Genomic DNA, 22,399 nt, shown 5'->3' on the forward strand with positions numbered 1-22,399 from the left:
TCAGCTCCTAGGCAGTGCTGCATAGCAGTGCAAGACCTTGGGTAGATGGCTGCTAGGAGTGTCTGGCGAGGTGAGCCCAGCACAGGGAGATCCTTGCTCAGCAAAAAATCACATACTCTACATGTGGCCTCCAAGCCTTTCCTTCCTAAGTCTGAAAAGTCTAGGTCGTCTTGGACTGTATGGATGCAGCAGCAACCGTGATGGCCTAAAGAGCAGAGACGCTTCTCCATTTGTCCAGACCACATGGGCCTCCCTGATTCCAGGTTCATCTGCACAGGCAGGAGCTTGCAGTCATGACAGGGATCATGTTTTTGGTCCATCCAACAGGATGAGCGTGTAGACTCAGATTCTGATTGCCTTCAAACAAATACTTCATATAGGTTTTCCTACCACCTGAATGTGTGCAATGACATTCCTACCTGCTACTTTTCGAGTAAAAGAAATAAGGTTGCCCTTGTTCCTTCTTCCTCCCTCCCTGCTACCTTCTCCCCTAGGGGACAAGGATGCTCCCATGAGCAGAGCGGGATCTTCACATCTAGAAAACAAATGACTCGTTCTAGAGTCACATGTAATAGCACTTCTACAGAGGGTAACCAGCAATAATAAACACAAATGCTTTATCCCTGTGGACTTCCCACAGGGATAAAGAGATCTAGGCCCCTCAGGTGGAATCATGTGAAGGTGGGAAGGGAGAGAAAAGATTCAGATGAAAGTCAACACTGTCAGTTCCACCCGCGCTCAGATGATAGAACCTGTGTTACCGAGTCCACGCGCGCTCTGCTTGCTGCGTGATGGGCCAATAAATCAGAGGCGAGGTATCGAGGCAAGGGATAGGGCTTTATTCGCAAAGCCGGCAGACCGAGAAGACGACCGACTAAAGTCTCAAAACTAACCATCTGGTCTTGGTTTGGATGCCAATTTCTTTTACAGAAGAGAGATGGGAGAGGAGATGAGGAAGTAAAGTAAAAAGGCCATAAGATTGGCAACTGTCCCCTGGAATGGCCAGCCTTCGGGAGGGGATGTGCTAATTTCTTCCCTCGGGGAGGGGATGTGATAATTTCTTCTTTCTTTTTTTTAAAAATAATTTTATTATTTATTTATTGTTTATTTATTTTCATTCATTCGTTCGTTTTTGGCTGCCTTGGGTCTTCGTTGCTGCGCGCAGGCTTTCTCTAGTTGCGGCAAACAGGGGCTACTTTTCGTCGTGGTGCACGGGTTTCTCATTGTGGTGGCTTCTCTTGTGTGGAGCATGGGCTCTAGGTGCATGGGCTTCAGTAGTTGTGGCACGTGGGCTCAGTAGTTGTGGCTTGCAGGCTCTAGAGTGCAGGCTCAGTAGTTGTGGTGCACGGGCTTAGTTGCTCCGTGGCATGTGGGATCTTCCTGGACCAGGGCTCGAACCCGTGTCTCCTGCATTGGCAGGCAGATTCTTAACCACTGTGCCGCCAGGGAAGTCCAATTTCTTCTTTCTTGCAGCCATCCAAAGGTGGACAGGGTCAGGATGTTTCCCTGAACAAAGGCACTTTCGTTTAACATTCAGGCAGAGAGACAGGGTTCCCTGAGGCAGGCCATTGTGTATAGACAGTATCCTTTTAGTGAACAAAAGCAACGGAAAGCAAAGGTTAAAGTAAAAGAAACAGATGCAACATGTAGTCAGATTTGGCTCCTCACTGTTACACCTATCTTATGTCCACCGTACAACCCCAATGTCTGGCACTTAGTAGGTGCTCAATCAGTGCGTGTGTTGATTGGTGAAAAACATTGTGCTTTTCAGTCCTGCTAAAGACAGGAGTCCTTTCTAACTCAAAAGGTCCCAGGTGACCGGCAGGGAATCTCGGCCTAGAGGCCAGCAGTGACTAAAGGAGGGACAGGCTGAAAGGGACTCAGGCTACTGAGTGACCACGTGGCCAGTGGACCCTGAACACATGGCGGGCATTGGGCTGCATGTGGGAACTGAGCTGGCCCTGACCAGGAGAGAGATGGGGCCAAGGGTTCTGGAGAGACATCCCTCATGGGCCCTGCCCGGTGCCAGCACAGGCCTGGTCCCTCTGATACCCCTCTCTGCCAGGGCCTGAGCTGGGTTGGCATCTCAGTGGTGATGCCCTGCTGGAACCCTAGGGTGCTCAGGGTGTCCTGGGTGGGAAGGCTATGAGGAAGGGGTCAGCTCAGATCAGTGTGGTCTGGAGGGGACAGGAGTCGGTGGACTCTGAGAACTCATGGTGGTGAGCAGGGATGGACAAGAGGCAGCCTGGGGACTGGAGGCAGAGCTGGTCCGTGAGCTCCGAGGAAGGCTGGGAGGACACTCAGCCTAGGTGAGAATGAGGAGCTTTTCACGAGACCCACCCCTGCTCTGCGCCGGCCTCCCTGGATGTGGGAGAGAAACGTCTGCTCAGGAAGGCGCCTCCCCTCCCCAGTGGTGGGGCTCTGTCCCGGAGCTGCAGCCCCAGGCTGCGCCTGCTTTGTGTCCAGGACCCACGGTGTGATCCCCTCCTCTCCGCCATGTAACACAGGGCCAGGAGCCAAGAAGCTCACCCTAAGCCCCAGGACCAGAGAGGTTCATGTTTTCTCCTGACGGTGCTCAGCGGCAGCCCTGGAAGGAGGGCAGGCCCTGAAAGACAGGTGTGGGTATGCAGGACCTGGTAACAGCTTTGCATGGGGTTTATGGGAAGAGATGGTGGGAGGGGGAAGAGGTGGAAGCAGAAAACTGCAAAATTTGGTCGTTGGCTTTCGAAACATAGAGTGGGTGCCTATGAAGAAGGGTCAGTGAGTAAACGAGAAGCCAGCCCTTCCCGCTCAGCTGAGAGACATTTATTCGGCTGCTGATACCCCCAGCCCCCCAGTAATTCTGGATCAGCTCCAGGGAAGAAGGTCTGGTTCCGCAGTCAGAGGCTTTTCATGGTTTTCTTTATCCAGGGCAGGAAACTTGAGACTTTGGTGCAGGCCCGTGGAGGTGACCCATTTTTTTGTCCATAGGAGACAATGCCCTGGGCCACATTGTTACACACCAGAGGGCCCCCGGAGTCCCCCTGAGGACAGAGAAGGGGAAGCACTGAGCCAGGTCTCCTCCTGGTCCTGCCTCCCTGCCGTCCCAAGCCCCCTCTCGGGGGAGGCCACCTTGCGTGGCCTCCAGGTAGGAGGTCAGAGGGCAGGGCAGGCCCCCGTGGTCCCCTCGGCTGCCAAGCCCTGACCCTGGACATTGTCACTGCTTCACTTCACCAGGTGGCAGCACCCTCTCCTCCCCCAGGTCTCAGATCCTTTCTCTATCAAGACGCTGTGGGACTGTGGGCTCCAAGCTGCTGTTCAAGGACATGGAAGCAGGTTGGTGGGCTGACACTCAACAGGGAGGATGAGCTCATTAAGCCAGGTGGGTTCCAGTTCTGAGGAGGCACCTGGTTTTAACTACCACACACTCAGGAAGCCCAGTTTTCTAACACCTGTGCCTCAGTGTGTTGCAAATTCCCGCTCTGAAGGAGCACCAGGTTTAGATTCCCCATAGGTCTTTTGTAGACTTGCAGGGGCCCTAGGCACTCCCAGCTCTGGCTGTTGCCCCTTCTCTTCCTGGAGAGAAAGGTCCCAGCTTAGAGGGTGGGGCAGTTCCCACACTGCTTGGGTCCCCTGGTCCCAGATCTTCTACAAACACGTGTCTCCCCGGAGCCAGGCAAGGTAGGTGGTCATTCTCACCTTAAAGGAAGCTTTGTTTTCCTTCGGGTCCCCCACACACAGCTGAATGGCATTGTTGTAATAATTGTGTAAGTAGAGTTCACACTTTTGATCTTTCTGTATGGTCAGCTTTACCTCCTGCAGTGTGTCTGAGTACGTGCCCAGAGCGACCTGCCCCCAGCCGGCTACACTGCACACCCGTCCTGGCTTCACCCGAGCCTTGCGCCTGGGCAGGCTGAGGGGTCTCACGGCTGCAGTCTGCTTGACCTTTCTCTCCAGCTGATGGGAAGAGGCAAGAGAGTCCAGCTCAGCCAGTGGTCCCCGGGCCTGGACATGGCAATGATGCTGCAGTGTCTTCCCTCTCACCTGAGCCACAGGGACTGGTCAGGCAGCCAGATGGGAGGGAGGAAAGGGATGCGTGGCAGTGGGAGGGGAAATGATCTGTTTCCAGGAGGGCAGGAGAAGCAAGGAGGTTTACCTTTAGTAACATGATGTCATTGGAGTAGTTCTTTTCATTATAGCCTGGGTGGGGGATGGCTCTTCTCACCGGGATGACCTGCTGGGTCCTCTCCCGATCCTTGATGTTGTGGGCCCCCAGGGTGACGTTGACTGAGCTGCACAGACAGCAAAGCAGGAGGTGGAGTCACAGGAGATACAGCCCAGGAGCCGAAGGGCAGGTGACACCAGAGCCGTGCTGTAGCTGAGGGGAAATGCAGGCAACAGGAGGGCCCCGGGGGCTGAACTGTCTGTGCCCTCTGTTTGTTGGCAGCCAAGGTCGGATTCTGGAGCCATTGGTAAGGGCACAGTGGTTCCCAAGTGTCAGCCCCAGGAAAACATGTGAAATTGCATTAGTTTGTATTCTTTTACCAAGGCATGCCCTATCTCTAGTCTCTCTTACTTCAGCAATGCCTCTGACACTGACCTGCCCCTCCCCGCTGCCCTCTTTCTCACCCTCTCAGGAGCCCTCCCAGCTCATGTGCTCCTAGGAGGCTGGTTGCTTCCAGAGAAAAAGGCAGGGCTCCCTGTCAGGGGTTTTCAGGAGGGTGCGGGCTACTTCCGGCTCCTCACCTTCCCCAGCAGTGAGCGGCTGTCAGCACAAAGTCCTGTCGAATCAGGAACCCACCGCACCGTTTTTGATCATCCTGGTCCCAGATCTGAAGAAATGCCATGTAGGGGCGGGAGTGGGGCTTGACCTCATGGCCCCCGATGATCTCCCCTGAAGGAAAAGAATGTTCTGCTTGTGTGCAACCACTGACTGCACCTGGCAGACATTGGCTTGAAGCTCAGAACTGCTGGGCACTGCAGGTCCAGCCTGGCCTGAGGTTGGCAGTGTGAGGGGCCTCAACATCCTCTTCTAGAAAAGGGAAGAGCAGCAGTCTGGGTCTGTGAAACTGTCTTCCACACATAGTTGGAGGTGAGCATACCTGTCTTAGGTACAGCAAAGTCCTAGAGGCTTCTGAACATTCCTCTCCCGACTATGCTTTGTTTTAATGAGTTTCTAAAGGCCCTGTCATCCCGTGATGTCTAGGATAGCCTAGCTTTCCAGTGCTCAGGGCTTTAGAGTAGAGATCTAGATGTCATCATAGCCTATTTCCCAGGGCCTGACATACAGTAAGTGCCCAATAAGTATTTGTTGGCTACATGAAGGAATGACCACACCCCTGTCCACCCCCCACCGACACACACACAAAATGGGCCTCTGGAAGGGGGTTGTTGGTAGGGCCAATGCTGGTGGGATTCTGGAAAGGAGAGAAGTTCTGGTCTGCCCAACAGTGGCTTCATCCTTGAAAGAGGGGAGCCAGTAATGGCTTAGGAAGAAAAGCAGATTAAAGACCTAAATGTAAGGCCAGAAACTATCAAACTCTTAGAGGAAAACATCGGCAGAACACTCTACGACATAAATCGCAGTAAGATCGTTTTTGACCCACCTCCTAGGGAAATGGAAATAAAAACAAAAATAAACAAATGGGACCTAATGAAACTTAAAAGCTTCTGCACAGCAAAGGAAACCATAAACAAGACCAAAAGACAACCCTCAGAATGGGAGAAAATACTTGCAAATGAAGCAACTGACAAAGGATTAATCTCCAAAATTTATAAGCAGCTCATGCAGCTCAATAACAAAAAAACAAACAACCCAATCCAAAAATGGGCAGAAGACCTAAATAGACATTTCTCCAAAGAAAATATACAGATTGTCAACAAACATGTGAAAGAATGCTCAACATCATTAATTATTAGAGAAATGCAAATCAAAACTACAATGAGATATCATCTCAAACCGGTCAGAATGGCCATCATCAAAAAAATCTAAAAACAATAAATGCTGGAGAGGGTGTGGAGAAAAGGGAACCCTCTTGCACTGTTGGTCGGAATGTAAATTGATACAGCCACTATGGAGAACAGTATGGAGGTTCCTTAAAAAACTACAAATAGAACTACCATACGACCCAGCAATCCCACTCCTGGGCATATAGCCTGAGAAAACCATAATTCAGAAAAAGTCATGGGGCTTCCCTGGTGGCACAGTGGTTGAGAGTCCACCTGCCGATGCAGGGGACACGGGTTCGTGCCCTGGTCCGGGAAGATCCCACATGCCACGGAGAGGCTGGGCCCGTGAGCCATGGCCGCTGAGCCTGCACGTCCGGAGCCTGTGCTCTGCAACGGGAGAAGCCACAACAGTGAGAGGCCCGTGTACCGCAAAAAAAAAAAAAAAAAAAAAAAGAGTCGTGTACCAAAATGTTCATTGCAGCACTATTTACAATAGCCAGGACATGGAAGCAACCTAAGTGTCCATCAACAGATGAATGGATAAAGAAGATGTGGCACATATATACAATGGAATATTACTCAGCCATAAAAAGAAATGAAATTCAGTTATCTGTAGTGAGGTGGATGGACCTAGAGTCTGTCATACAGAGTGAAGTAAGTCAGAAAGAGAAAAACAAATACTGTATGCTAACACATATATATGGAATCTAAGAAAAAAAAAAAAAAGGTCATGAAGAACCTAGGGGTAAGACGGGAATAAAGACACAGACCTACTAGAGAATGGACTTGAGGACACAGGGAGGGGGAAGGGTAAGCTGTGACAAAGTGAGAGAGAGGCATGGACATATATACACTACCAAATGTAAAATAGCTAGTGGGAAGCAGCCGCATAGCACAGGGAGATCAGCTTGGTGCTTTCTGACCACCTAGAGGGGTGGGATAGGGAGGGTGGGAGGGAGGGAGACACAAGAGGGAAGAGATATGGGAACATATGTATATGTATAACTGATTCACTTTGTTATAAAGAAGAAACTAACACACCATTGTAAAGCAATTATACTCCAATAAAGAGGTTAAAAAAAAAAAAAAGAAAAGGAAAGCAGAGGTGGGGAAGGGGACTGAGGAGCCTGGGGACTGAGCAAAGGCAACAGCACAAACTCCGAGGTCTGCTGAGCAGTTGCTGAGGGAGCACCTGTCTCATCCTAGACGCAGAAGCCAGGCCCACTCTGCCCTCTTCAGGGGAATTGATTATTTTCTCTTTTCCAGTTTCCGACCCTCTGCCATCACTTCTAGGAAAGTTCGACTTTCCACACAGCAAATGTAGGGCTGGAGGAGGGGATAGTACCCACTGGCTTTTCTTGAGAACAACCTTTGCTCTGTCACTCCTGCTGGAGGCGTATCCAGCATCATACTTGGGGGTATGAGGTGGGACGGGAGCTGGTGTTCAGAATGTTCCCAGTGGATAGAGGGATCAGGGGTGTGCAGAAGGGGCAGGTGATCGGTGCCAACTGGGGTAAGAGGTTGGGCCTCTGAAGGTGGGGATGGTCACTCACCAGCCTTTGCCCTGGGGGGCAGTGAAAAGGCCAACAGGAGCAGGAACAGGAGTGGCTGCATCTTCCCAGGAAGGCTGCCCAGGTCGGAGCTGCTGGTGTTTCCTCCTTGCTCTCTTTTTAGCCCCCGCAGGAGAGGAAGGAGGTGCAAGTGGGCTCGGTGACCTCTTGTTCCCCTCTGGTTTTGTAGTGCGTCATCCTAGAAGGCTTTCTATGGAAGCTGCCTCGCCCCCACTCCGTCTACTTGATGACGTTCTCTGGGTGGTTGTGTGAGAAACATGTAGTGACCACATGGGTACCCACAGATGATGACTCAGCGCCGACCACATGTTCCAGCCTAGAGCAGGAACCCAAGAATACAGGGCGGGGACTGTAGGATGTGGTATCGCCCAGTAGAGGTCCTGGAGCCCAGAAACCTGAGTCATCAGTGGTTGACCCACCAAGGCCTCATTTCCATGCTGCTGAGTCCACAGGATGATTTCTTTAGCTGATATGAGTTTAGGCTCTTCTCTATGCTATGATCAAACATACTGCACATGTGTCTCCTTCCCTTAGAGAGCTGACTGTCTGGTGGAAGAGAAAGAAACATCTGTGACCAGACTGCAACTCGGGAAGGGCTTGGTTGAGGGACGCACAGGACAATGACAGAGCATGGCCACCATGTACTAAATCTATATAGGCACCCATTCATCACCTTAACTTCCTTTCTAGAGGACTTTTAACATCTTTTATTTTTTTTAATTACAAATGCTCAGAGTGATAGAGTCCATCTCTCTTGTTAATGTTTGGGAACAAACGTTCTGCACTTGACATTTGGCCTAAATTCATGAATCACTCTGACCCTAGAAATTGAATCCAGGGATGATTTAAGCCTAGGTCATTCCTACTTTGGATAGGCTGGGGTCAGTTTCACCCAAACCACATGAACTGAGACAGAGAAAAGGCTGGTTCGCCAAAGGAAGTTCAAATTACTAAGTTGCCTGTACCATGTGAAGTGGGAAAGCATGCCGGCTGACCAAAGACCAATAATTGTCCTTTTAGTATTCTCTGTGCTGTGTGCAGAAAGCCACACTTCTGATACAGCAGGTCTGGCACATTATAGGATGACATTGGCTGAACAAACTCTGCTAATGATCTTGCTAAAATGGACATGAAGGACCATTCTTTCTAAATAGCCCAAGCCCAGTTCTGTTCAAGAACAACAAAGAATCTCTCAGTGATTAGACTCTGGTGATTTAAGGTTCCATCTTTACATTTCTGTACTTTACAATTTTTCTATGAGGAATATTATGCATCAAAAGACATAATTCCAGGGTAAATATCCTCCTTATGAAAACAGATACATTTATTAAGCCTCTACTTTTTTGAACTTAGCTTGCCCAGTGGTAGAAATTTTAAAAATAAAATTAGTTTTTTTATTTTAGTGGTAGTATATGTTATTAAGAAAATTTGAGGTACTTCCATGGTGGCTCAGTGATTAAGAATCCGCCTGCCAATGCAGGGGACACGGGTTCGAGCCCTGGTCTGGGAAGATCCCACATGATGCGGAGCAACTAAGCCCGTGCGCCACAACTACAGAGCCTGCACTATACAGCCTGCGAGCCACAAATCCTGAGCCCATATGATGCAACTACTGAAGCCCATGTGCCTAGAGCCCGTGCTCCGCAACAGAGAACCCACTGCAATGAGAAGCCCACGCACCACAACGAAGAGTAGCCCCAGCTCGTCACAACTACAGAAAGCCCATGCACATAGACTGGCTGAATGGATACAAAAACAAGACCCATATATATGCTGTCTACAAGAGACCCACTTCAGACCTAGGGACACATACAGACTGAAAGTGAGGGGATGGAAAAAGATATTCCATACAAACAGAAATCGAAAGAAAGCTGGAGTAGCAATTCTCCTATCAGACAAAATAGACTTTAAAATAAAGACTATTACAAGAGACAAAGAAGGACACTACATAATGAGCAAGGGATCAATCCAAGAAGAAGATATAGCAATTGTAAATTTTTATGCACCCAACACAGGAGCACCTCAAAACATAAGGCAAGTGCTAACAGCCATATAAGGGGAAATTGACAGTAATACAATCATAGTAGGGGATTTTAACACCCCACTTTCACCAATGGACAGATCATCCAAAATGAAAATAAATAAGGAAATGCAAGCTTTAAATGATACATTAAACAAGATGGCCTTAATTGATATTTACAGGGCATTCAATCCAAAAACAACAGAATATACTTTCTTCTGAAGTGCTCATGGAACATTCTCCAGGACAGATCATATCTTGGGTCAGAAATCAAGCCTTGGTAAATTTAAGAAAATTGAAATCATATCAAGTATCTTTTCCAACCACAGTGCTATGAGACTAGATATCAATTACAGGAAAAAATCTGGAAAAAAATACAGACACATGGAGGCTAAACAATACACTACTAAATAACCAAGAGATCACTGAAGAAATCAAAGAGGAAATAAAAAAATACCTAGAAATAAATGACAGTGAAAACACGACAACCCAAAACCTATAGGGTGCAGCAAAAGCGATTCTAAGAGGGAAGTTTATAGCAATATAATCCTACCTCAAGAAACAAGAAACAGCTCAAATAAGCAACCTAACCTTACACCTAAAGCAATTAGAGAAAGAACAAAAAACCCCCGCAGTTAGCAGAAGGAAAGAAATCATAAAGATCAGATCAGAAATAAATGAAAAAGAAATGAAGTAAACAATAGCAAAGATCAATAAAACTAAAAACTGGTTCTTTGAGACGATAAACAAAATTGATAAAGCATTAGCCAGACTCATCAAGAAAAAAACGGAGAAGACTCAAATCAATAGAATTAGAAATGATAAAGGAAAAGTAACAACGGACACTGCAGAAATACATAGGATCATGAGAGATTACTACAAGCAACTACATGCTAATAAAATGGACAACCTGGAAGAAATGGACAAATTCTTAGAAAAGCAGAACCTTCCAAGACAGAACCAGGAAGAAATAGAAACTATAAACAGACCAATCACAAGCACTGAAATTGAAACTGCCATTAAAAATCTTCCAACAAACAAAAGCCCAGGACCAGATGGCTTCACAGGTGAATTCTATCAAACATTTAGAGAAGAGTTAACACCCATCCTTCTCAAACTCTTCCAAAAATTTGCAGAGGAAGGAACACTCCCAAACTCATTCTATGAGGCCACCATCACCCTGATACCAAAACCAGACAAAGATGTCACAGAGAAAGAAAACTACAGCCAATATCACTGATGAGCATAGATGCAAAAATCCTCAACAAAATACTAGCAAACAGAATCCAACAACACGTTAAAAGGATCATACACCGTAAACAAGTGAGGTTTATCCCAGGAATGCAAGAATTCTTCAATATACGCAAATCAATCAATGTGATAAACCATGTTAACAAACTGAAGGAGAAAAACCATATGATCATCTCAATAGATACAGAAAAAGCTTCGACAAAATTCCACACCAATTTATGATTAAAACCCTCCAGAAAGTAGACAGAGTGAACTTACCTCAACATAATAAAGGTCATATATGACAAACCCACAGCCAACATCGTTCTCAATGGTGAAAAACTGAAACCATTTCCACTAAGATCAGGAACAAGACAAGGATGTCCACTCTCACCACTATTATTCAACATATTTTGGAAGATTTAACTGCAGCAATCAGAGAAGAAAATGAAATTAAGGGAATCCAAATCAGAAAAGAAGTAAAGCTGTCACTGTTTGCAGATGACATGATACTATACATAGAAAATCCTAAAGACGCTACCAGAAAACTACTAGAGCTAATCAATGAAGTTCGTAAAGTAGCAGGATACAAAATTAATGCACAGAAATCCCTTGCATTCCTATACACTAATGATGAAAAATCTGAAAGGGAAATTAAGGGAACATTCCCATTTACCATTGCAACAAAAAGAACAAAATACCTAGGAATAAACTTACCTAAGGAGACAAAAGACCTGCATGCAGAAAACTGTAAGACACTGATGAAAGAAATTAAAGAGGATACAAACAGATGGAGAGATATACGATGTTTTTGGATTGGAAGGATCAACATTGTGAAAATGACTATACTACCCAAAGCAATCTACAGATTCAATGCAATCCCTATCAAACTACCAATGGCATTCCCACAGAACTAGAATAGAAAATTTCACAATTTGTATGGAAACACAAAAGACCCCAAATAGCCTAAGCACTCTTAAGAAAGAAAAACACACCTGAAGGAGTCAGGCTCCTGAACTTCAGACTATACTACAAAGCTACAGTCATCAAGACAGTATGGTAGTGGCACAAAAACAGAAATATAGATCAATGGAACAGGATAGAAAGCCTAGAGATAAACCCACACACATATGGTCAACTTATATTTGATAAAAGAAACAAGAATATACAATGGAGAAAAGACAGCCTCTTCAATAAGTGGTGCTGGGAAAACTGGACAGCTACATGTAAAAGAATGAAATTAGAACACTCCCTAACACCATATGCAAAAATAAACTCAAAATGGATTAAAGACCTAAATCCACTGTTGTGGCCTCTCCCGTTGCGGAGCACAGGCTCCGGACACGCAGGCTCAGCGGCCATGGCTCACGGGCCCAGCCGCTCCGCGGCATGTGGGATCTTCCCGGACCAGGGCATGAACCCGCATCCCCTGCATCGGCAGGTGGACTCTCAACCACTGCGCCACCAGGGAAGACCCTCTACTGTACTATTTTAAATACCTCTTCATTTCCATTTCTGTATATTTTAAAGTTACTTTCTTAATGGTTACTGTATTTAATGCCCTAAATTTATACCAATATAGTTTGAATATATACCAATTTAGCCTCAACAACATACATTAACTCTGATCCTATTCAGCTCCATCTCCATCTTGTTATTGACACAAATTATATCTTTTTACATGTGTGTCCATTACATAGGTTATAATTTCTTTTTATGCATTTGTCTTTTAAATCCTACAAGAAACAAAAAGAAGTTACAAGCCCAAAATACAATACTACTAGCTTTTGTAATTATCTATGTGGTTATTTTTACCAGAGATCTTTTTTCTTCATTTGGCTTCAAGTTGCCATCTCTTGTCCTTAGGTTTCAACTTGAAGGACCCCCCTTTAGCATTTCTTGTAGGACAGGTCTACAGGGCAGGAATTAATGATTAATTCCCAAAGTTTTTGTTTGTCTGAGAACATTTTATTTCTCCATTTTTGAAGGGAAGTTTTGCCAATATAGAATTCTTGGTTGACAGTTTTTTGTTTTTGCTTTCAGCACTTTAAATATATCATCCCACTGCCTCTATGGTTACTGATGAGAAATTGACCGTTAATCTCATTGAAAATCACTTGTCCATGATGAGTCACTTCTCTCTCGCTGCTTTCTAGATTTTCTCTCTGTTTTTGGCTCATGACAGTTTGGTTGTAGTGTGTCTCAGTGTGGATCTCTTTGAGATTATCCTGCTTGGAGTTTGTTGAGCTTCTTTGATACACATATTCCTGTATTTCATCAAATTTGGGATATTTTTGGCCATTACTTCTTCAGGTGTTTTTTCTGACTCTTCTTTCTTCTTCTTCTATGATTCCCATAATGCTTATGTTGATACTTTTGATATCGTCTCATAGATCCCTTAAGCTCTGTTCATTTTTCTTCATTATTTTTTCCTTTCTGCTCCTCATACTGGGTTATTTTATTTTCCCTGCAAGTTCATTGTTTCTTTCTTCTGCCTGGTCAGATCTACTTTTGAAATTCTCTTTTGAATTTTACATTTCAGTTGTTGTACTTTTCAGTTCCAGAATTATAATTTCTATCTCTTTATGACATTCTCTACATTTTCATATATTGTTCCTGATTTGCTTTAGTTCCCTTCATTGTCTCTTTCAGCTCTTTGAGTATTTTTAAGACAGTCAATTGAAAATCTGTGTCCAGGTTTCCTCAAAAATGTTTTCTGTCAAGTTCTTTTTTTCCATCTGTGCATGGACCATATTTTCTTGTTCCTTTGTATTTGCATATTTTCATTGAAAACAGGATATTTTGAATACAATACTGTACTCTGGGAATTGCATTGTCCCCATCCCCCAGGGATTGCTTGTATTGTTTGTTGAATGATACAGTCATCCATTTGTCTAGTGACTTTTCCGAACTATTTTTGCAAGGACTATATTCCATGTTTGTGTGGTCACTGAAGTCTCTGTTACCTTATCTCTGTCTAATTGCCCCTGCGAAGACTGGCTCAATCTCTGTAAGTACAGAAACCAGGGAGATATTTCAGAATATTTTTCGTGGCTTTCAGTGTTGTCTGAAGACTAAAGTGACAGATTGATCAGACAAGATGAGGGGTAACAGAGTCAGCAGAGCACAGCTCTATGAAACATTTATTTGCTCTGTGTCTATGGTGTGTGTGTGTCATTTCTGTTGTCTTTAAGCTGGAGAATTTCAGGGCTTTGTGTCCATCCCTGCCCAGGTGACTCCTCTCTGAATTGCTAGAGGTCCCACAATTTCACTAACTACTCCCTTGCTTTAGTATCAGCTTCTTATACAGGAAGGAGATGTTACAGGAGGACCTGGAACTTCAGAGTCTCAGGTCCTGCCCTTTCCTGCCACCCTCATTTCTATCCCCCTCCCTATTGGGATTGATTATTCAAGAGTTGGGTTGAGGTCCTGAATATAGCCATGTTGACATGATATGCTGATTAGGCTGAAGAGGGAGGATGTAGGGAGTTTGGGAAAATTTTTCTTTAAACTTCAATGGCTAGTCAAATGGCCAAGACTGTGTAGTATCCCTCCCAAATCCAGAAACAGTAACACAAATATAAGGCAGAGGAAAGCTTACTGAGGTGGACACATGTGGAGAAGAGCATCATACAGGAAACTTCCTAAGAAAGAACCCCCACCTGGAAAAAGCCTTAGTGGAGAGACCAAATTTCTTCCTAGATGTGACCAAAGGGAGCCACACTAAGAGGTAGTGAAAACCATTTGGGACTTGTAACTTTAAGAATCTGTGTCTAAGTAAAAATAAGTAATAATAAAAACATATATTTGTAAAAGGAGGTATGATTAATAAGCCCACTGAACCAATGAAAGAATAATATCCAACATCATAATGCTGGTTAATATTTCTTTTTCCTTTTTTAAAATTTTATTTTTCTTTTATTTTCTTTTATTTATTTATTTTTACAGCAGGTTCTTATTACTCATCAGTTTTATACACATCAGTGTATACATGTCAATCCCAATCTCCCAATTCATCCCACTACCACAACCCCACCACCCCACCACTTCTCCCCTTGGTGTCCATACGTTTGTTCTCTACATCTGTGTCTCTATTTCTGCCCTGCAAACCGTTTCATCTGTACCATTTTTCTAGGTTCCACACATATGCATTAATATACGATATTTGTTTTCCTCTTTCTGACTTACTTCACTCTGTATGACAGTCTCTAGATCCATCCACGTCTCAACAAATGATCCAATTTCGTTCCTTTTTATGGCTGAGTCATATTCCATTGTATATATGTACCACAACTTCTTTATCCATTCGTCTGTCACTGGACATTTAGGTTGCTTCCATGACCTGGCTGTTGTAAATAGTGATGCAATGAATATTGGGGTGCATGTGTCTTTTTGAATTATGGTTTTCTCTGGGTATATGCCCAGTAGTGGGATTGCTGGGTCATATGGTAATTCTATTTTTAGTTTTTTAAGGAACCACCATACAGTTCTCCCTAGTGGCTGTATCAATTTACATTCCCACCAACAGTGCAAGAGGGTTCCCTTTTCTCCACACCCTCTCCAGCATTTCTTGTTTGTAGATTTTCTGATGATGCCCATTCTAAATGGTGTGAGGTGATACCTCATTGTAGTTTTGATTTGCATTTCTCTAATAATTAGTGATGTTGAGCAGCTTTTCATGTATTTCTTGGCCATCTATATGCCTTCTTTGGAGAAATGTTTATTTAGGTCTTCTGCCCATTTTTGGATTGGATTCTTTGTTTTTTTAATATTGAGCTGCATGACCTGTTTATATATTTTGGAGATTAATCCTTTGTCTGTTGATTCGTTTCCAAATATTTTCTCCCATTCAGAGGGTTGTCTTTTTGTCTTGTTTATAGTTTCCTTTGCTGTGCAAAAGCTTTTAAGTTTCATTAGGTCCCATTTGTTTATTTTTGTTTTTATTTCCATTACTCTAGGAGTTGGATCAAAAGAGATCTTGCTGTGATTTATGTCAAACAGTGTTCTTCCTATGTTTTCCTCTAAGAGTTTTACAGTATCCGGTCTTACATTTAGGTCTCTAATCCATTTTGAGTTTATTTTTGTGTGTTGTGTTAGAGAGTGTTCTAATTTCATTCTTTTACATGTAGCTGTGCAGTTTTCCCAACATCACTTATTGAAGAGACTGTCTTTTCTCCATTGTACATCCTTGCCTCCTTTGTCATAGATTATTTGACCATAGGTGCGTGGGTTTATCTCTGGGCTTTCTATCTTGTCCCATTGACCTATGTTTCTGTTTTTGTGCCAGTACCATATTGTCTTGATTACTGTAGCTATACAGTATACTCTGAAGTCAGGGAGTCTGATTCCTCCAGCTCCGTTTTTTTCCCTCAAGACTGCTTTGGCTATCTGGGGTCTTTTGTGTCTCCATACAAATTAAAAATTTTTTTTTCTAGTTCCATAAAAAATGCCATTGGTAATTTGATGGAGATTGCATTGAATCTGTAGATTGCTTGGGTAGTATAGTCATTTTCACAATATTGATTCTTCCAATCCAAGAACATGGTATATCTCTCCATCTGTTGGAATCATCTTTAATTTCTTTCACCAGTGTCTTATAGTTTTCTGCATACAGGTCTTTTGTCTCCGCAGGTAGGTTTATTCCTAGGTATTTTATTCTTTTTGTTGCAATGGTAAATGGGAGTTTCCTTAATTACTCTTTCAGATTTTTCATCATTAGTGTATAGGAATGCAAGAGATTTCTGTGCATTAATTTTGTATCCTGCAACTTTACCAAATTCATTGATTAGCTTTAGTAGTTTTCTGGTAGCATCTTTAGGGTTCTCTATGTATAGTATCATGCAGTGACAGTTTTACTTCTTCTTTTCTAATTTGTATTCCTTTTATTTCTTTGTCTTCTCTGATTGCCGTGGCTAGTACTTCCAAAACTATGTTGAATGGTAGTGGCGAGAGTGGACATCTTTGTCTTGTTCCTAATCTTAGAGGAAATGCTTTCAGTTTTTCACCATTGAGAATGATGTTTGCTGTGAGTTTGTCATATATGGCCTTTATTATGTTGAGGTAGGCTCCCTCTATGACCACTTTCTGGAGAGTTTTTATCATAAATGGGTGTTGAATTTTGTCAAAAGCTTTTTCAGCATCTACTGAGATGATCATGTGTTGTTTTTTTTTCTTTTTTTTTTTTTTGCGGTACACGGGCTTCTCACTGCTGTGGCCTCTCCTGCTGCAGAGTACAGGCTCCAGACGCACAGGCTCAGTGGCCATGGCTCACGGGCCCAGCCGCTCCGTGGCATGTTGGATCCTCCTGGACCGGGGCACGATCCCGTGCCCCCTGCATCGGCAAGTGAACTCTCAACCACTGCGCCACCAGGGAAGCCTGATCATATGGTTTTTATTCTTCAATTTGTTAATATGGTGTATCACATTGATTGATTTGCATATGTTGAAGAATTCTTGCATCCCTGGGATAAATCCCACTTGATCATGGTGTATGATCCTTTTAATGTGTTGTTGGATTCAGTTTGCTAGTATTTTGTTGAGTAATTTTACATCTATATTCATCAGTGATATTGGTCTGTAATTTCTTTTTTTGTAGTATCTTTGTTTCTATTTCATTTATTTCTGCTCTGATCTTTATGATTTCTTTCCTTCTAGTAACTTTGGGTTTTGTTTGTTCTTCTTTCTCTAGTTCCTTTAGGTGTAAGGTTAGATATTTTATTTGAGATTTTTCTTGTTTCTTGAGGTAGGCTTGTATAGCTATAAACTTCCCTCTTAGAACTGCTTTTGCTGCATCCCATAGGTGTTGGATCATCATGTTTTCATTGTCATTTGTCTCTAGGTATTTTTTGATTTCCTCTTTGATTTTTTCAGTGATCTCTTGGTTATTTAGTAATGTATTGTTTAGCCTCCATGTGTTTGTGTTCTTTGCTTTTTTTCCCTGTAATTGATTTCTAATGTCATAATGTTGTGGTCAGAAAAGATGCTTGATATGATTTCCATTTTCTTAAATTTACTGAGGCTTGATTTGTGACTCAAGATGTGATCTATCCTGGAGAATGTTCCACGTGCACTTGAGAAGAAAGTGTAATCTGCTGTTTTTGGATGGAATGTCCTATAAATATCAATTAAATCCATCTGGTCTATTGTGTCATTTAAAGCTTCTATTTCCTTATTTATTTTCACTTTGGATGATCTGTACATTAGTGTAAGTGAGGTGTTAAAGTCTCCCACTATTATTGTGTTACTGTTGATTTCCTCTTTTATAGCTGTTAGCAGTTGCCTTATGTATTGAAGTGCTCCTATGTTGGGTGCATATATATTTATAATTGTTATTTCTTCTTCTTGGATTGATCCCCTGATCATTATGTAGTGTCCTTCCTTGTCTCTTGTAACATTCTTTATTTTAAATTCTATTTTATCTGTTATGAGTATTTCTACTCCAGCTTTCTTTTGATTTCCATTTGCATGGAATATCTTTTTCCATCCCCTCACTTTCAGTCTGAATGTGTCCCTAGGTCTGAAGTGTATCTCTTGTAGACAGCATATATATGGGTCTTGTTTTTGTATGCATTCAGCAAGCCTGTGTCTTTTTGTTGGAGCATTTAATCCATTCACGTTTAGGGTAATTATTGATATGTATGTTCCTATTACCATTTTCTTAATTGTTTTGGGTTTGTTTTTGTAGGTCCTTATCTTCTCTTGTGTCTCCCAATTAGAGAAGTTCCTTTAGCATTTGTTCTAAAGCTGGTTTGGTGGTACTGAATTCTATTAGCTTTTGCTTGTCTGAAAAGCTTTTGATTTCTCCATCGAGTCTGAATGAGATCCTTGCCGGGTAGAGTAATCTTGGTTGTAGGTTCTTCCCTTTCATCACTTTCAGTATATCATGCCACTCCCTTCTGGCTTGTAGAGTTTCTGCTAAGAAATCAGCTGTTAACCTTATGGGAGTTCCCTTGTATGCTATTTGTCATTTTTCCATTGCTTCTTTCAATAATTTTTCTTTGTTTTTAATTTTTGCCAATTTGATTATTATGTGTCTTGGTGTGTTTCTCCTTATATTTATCCTGTATGGGACTCTCTGTGCTTCCTGGACTTTGGTGGCTATTTCCTTTCCCATTTTAAGGAAGTTTTTGACTATAATCTGTCCAAATATTTTCTCGGGTCCTTTCTCTCTTTCTTCTCCTTCTGGGACCCCTATAATGCGAATGTTGTTGTGTTTAATGTTGTCCCAGAGGTCTCTTAGGCTGTGTTCATTTCTTTTCATTCTTTTTTCTTTATTCTGTTCCATAGCAGTGAATTCCACCATTCTGTTTGCCAGGTCACTTATCCGTTCTTCTGCCTCAGTTATTCTGCTATTGATTACTTCTAGTGTAGTTTTCATTTCAGTTATTGTATTGTTCATCTCTGTTTGTTTGTTCTTTAATTCTTCTAGGTCTTTGTAAAACATTTCTTGCATCTTCTCGATCTTTGCCTCCATTCTTTTTCCAAGGTCCTGGATCATCTTCTCTATCATTATTCTGAATTCCTTTTCTGGGTGGTTGCCTATGTCCACTTCATTTAGTTATTTTTCTGGGGTTTTATCTTGTTCCTTCTTCTGGTCCATAGCCCTCTGCCTTTTCATCTTGTCTATCTTTCTGTGAATGTGGTTTTTGTTCCACAGGCTGCAGGATTGTAGTTCTCCTTGCTTCTGATGTCTGCCCTCTGGTGGATGAGGCTATCTAAGTGGCTTATTCAAGTTTCCTGATGGGGGTGACTGGGTGGTTAATATTTTTGATCACTGATCATAGGTCCTCACTCTACCTTCCGAGTTAGCTATGGACATTTGTTCCATTTCATACATGAGAAAACTGAGACACTGAGAGGGAAAGGAACTTGTTTTACCTCACTCAGCTTGTGAGAGTAGATAGATCTGATTCCAAAGTCTGTGATCTTAGCCATAGCTCCAGTAACTTGACCATTTCCTATATTGTTCCCCCTGTATTCTGGGGAAAAATTAAGGGGGTGCTGAATAATAAAAGTTTCTGTCTATGTCTATAATGTACGCCTCTGGTTCTCTTAGAAATGAAAGGTGCCTCAGTGGCTACCATACTGTGTTGGAAAAGTTCATTTGGATCACATATTCTCTTTGGTTTTATCCTTTATATCCTGATGTTTTCCCCAACATGCAAGATAATGTCATGCTTGGCTCATAATGTGTAATCCCCTTGGGCCTTAACCTCTCATCATTAGTGCCTATTGGAAGGGGGTAGGGCCATTTCTGGCAGGCAATGACAATGGCTCAATGACATGACATTGCCTCACTCTCACCTTCCCACACTCATGCATGGCATTGGAGTCTGTTGCTATAAACGAGTTTTCCTGAGCCTGATCACTCTTGTTATGGCTAAAATCAGAACCTACAGGTGCAAGGTGTCAGAACCTGACCCCAGCTGATCAACAATGAGACTGAGCCTTGTCGTTTGAGAAGAGATTCCTGCCTCAGGTGTTATCCCTGCATTTCTATTAGGAGGCTAGGGTGAGAGTCAGAATTTCTGGGGTGCTTACATGACATCAAAGACAGCTTTAAGGGAAAGAACTGTCAGTGAAGATGAACCTAGGTCATGTGATGGAGTGGGGAAGTGGTACTTCCATTTTGTTTCTGTAGTAGTTATGATGGAGTGAGATGGCAGGGATGTGGAGAGAAAATATCTTTATGACAGATATACATCTATGGGATTTCCAGAGTAATGTTAAACACTAGAACACCCTTAATTTTCCCTTGTTACCTACTCTACTCATTGCTCAGCCAACAAACAGGAAGTTCTGGATGTTGGATTGGGGATAATTCAGTAAAACTGTTGAGTGTTTAGATATCTGGGGTGATGAGTAGGGGGAAGATTACTGAGGAAAGGAGAGCAGAAGTGGGCTTGATTGAGAATGGTGTGCCTACCCCCAGCAAACTAAGGGAAAATATAAATATACAAAAGCCAAAAAATCAGTTGGTATTGACTGCACTTCTGGGTGGGAGTGAATTAGAAAGGAGTGATGTTCCAGGTCGTGATGTTGCCTTTGATGTGACTTTGGATCTCACTTAAGAACCCACTACCCTCTTCTCCCCCCCTGAGAATCTTTATCTCCCTAGGATCTTTGCCCAGCAAGACCATTTCCTTTCCCCAAGCATTTTGTTCCCACAAAGCCTAAAGGTCTCACCTCAAGCTTCTGGAGTGAATGGGTTCGTTCTCTTCCCATCTCACTCAAGGGCTAGTGCTATGTGCTTTCTCACCATGTCTGTATGGGATGTGGCAAATGGTTTGGTTTGGGGTAGGTAAGAGAGATGCTGCTGAATCATTTACAAGAACCTCCAGCATATGACTGCAAAACTGTTCGTTCTTCCTTTCTCTCTATCTCACAGTTCAGGGCACATGTAACAAAGTGTTGTTTTTCAAAAATCTAATTCACACCTAAGAATTTTTGTGTCACATCTTCTATCTGTCTTTCAGTCTTGGTATGTCATCTCCTAGTTGTAGATATCCCCTACTATTATGTTTCTCTGTTTATGACCAAGTACCAAGAAGCAACCATATATATGAACCATATATATGGAACCATATATATGAACAAAGCAAGATCTGGACCATTCCACTCAGCCCTTCAAAGTCTGCCCAAGAGAAATCAGGCACTGCAGAAACCTGCTGGGCTGCTGAGAACATTTTACCAAAGGAACTGTGGCAGGATGATTTCCTGTGATACCAATGACCATGTTAGTCACTCTGTAGTCTCTATTAGCATTCATTTGTCAGAACTTCCAGGATATGACTACAAACCTCTAGATATTTTTTATGTTCCCTGATTTCAGTTTTCTAAACCTGGAAGCCTGAGGATTGATCTGTTACTGGACCATGTTTAATTCACCAAGACATTGAATTCCACCTTTGTGGTTTTCCAGCTTCCTTTGGCATCATATGCTAAGATTTTGGCTGTGCAGGTATGAGCATGTTAAATACCTACAGATAAATATACATAAATGGTACTTGGTAACTTCTGAGAATATAATGGGGATCAGAATAAGTAGAATTAGCATTGACTTGTATCCTATGGCTTGGCCCCTTTCTCCCAGGAATAGCATCTTTGCTACCGTCTTACAGGGGCAGGGAGGTCAGGCTTTTTTCTTGACTCCATAGAGGTTAAAAGAGAAAAGAAGAGGAAAGCTGTGTCCTGAGATGGTGTCCACACTGGGTTCTACTCAGTATCCAGAGGAAAGAGTCTTCACTGATAAGGTAACTCCCAGCTGACTCATGTAGGAAAAAGTGGACTGGGATATGGGTGCATATCATAGCTAGCTTCAAAAATTTTGAGGCTGGGGCTTCTCTGGTGGCTCAGTGGTTGAGAGCCCTCCTGCCGATGCAGGGGACGCGGGTTTGTGCCCTGGTCCGGGAAGATCCCACATGGCGCGGAGCGGCTGGGCCCATGAGCCATGGCCGCTGAGCCTGCGCGTCCGGAGCCTGTGCTCCGCAACGGGAGAGGCCACAACAGTGAGAGGCCCGTGTACTGAAGGAAAAAAAAATTTGAGGCTGTCACTTGGTGTGGTTTTTTGTTTGTTTTTTTTTTTTTAACACAAATATAATGTAGGGGAAATCTGGGAAGAGGGAAGGCAAAGAGCATTAATAATAACCCA

The 22,399-nt window shown here is 43.3% G+C and overlaps 1 protein-coding gene across 2 annotated transcripts; it reads right to left on the bottom strand.

The window, feature by feature from the left end:
* Positions 1 to 1,495: 1,495 nt before the first annotated feature.
* Positions 1,496 to 7,684, bottom strand: LOC101287187 (granzyme B). Of its 2 annotated transcripts, XM_004283108.4 has the most exons (5): positions 7,482 to 7,683; positions 4,726 to 4,873; positions 4,136 to 4,271; positions 3,679 to 3,936; positions 2,411 to 3,023 (listed from the first exon to the last, which is right to left on the bottom strand). In XM_004283108.4, exons 1-5 carry the CDS (start codon positions 7,540 to 7,542, stop codon positions 2,880 to 2,882), a joined length of 747 nt encoding a protein of 248 aa, XP_004283156.1. In that variant the 5' UTR covers positions 7,543 to 7,683; the 3' UTR covers positions 2,411 to 2,879. The 2 variants fall into 2 exon arrangements, with proteins under 2 accessions (XP_033267518.1, XP_004283156.1); XM_033411627.2 differs by lacking the exon at positions 3,679 to 3,936 and having other exon boundaries at positions 1,496 to 3,023; positions 7,482 to 7,684.
* Between the last annotated feature and the right edge of the window lie 14,715 nt (positions 7,685 to 22,399).

The sequence above is a fragment of the Orcinus orca genome, chromosome 2 (assembly GCF_937001465.1).
Source record: "Orcinus orca chromosome 2, mOrcOrc1.1, whole genome shotgun sequence".
NCBI lineage: Eukaryota > Metazoa > Chordata > Mammalia > Artiodactyla > Delphinidae > Orcinus > Orcinus orca.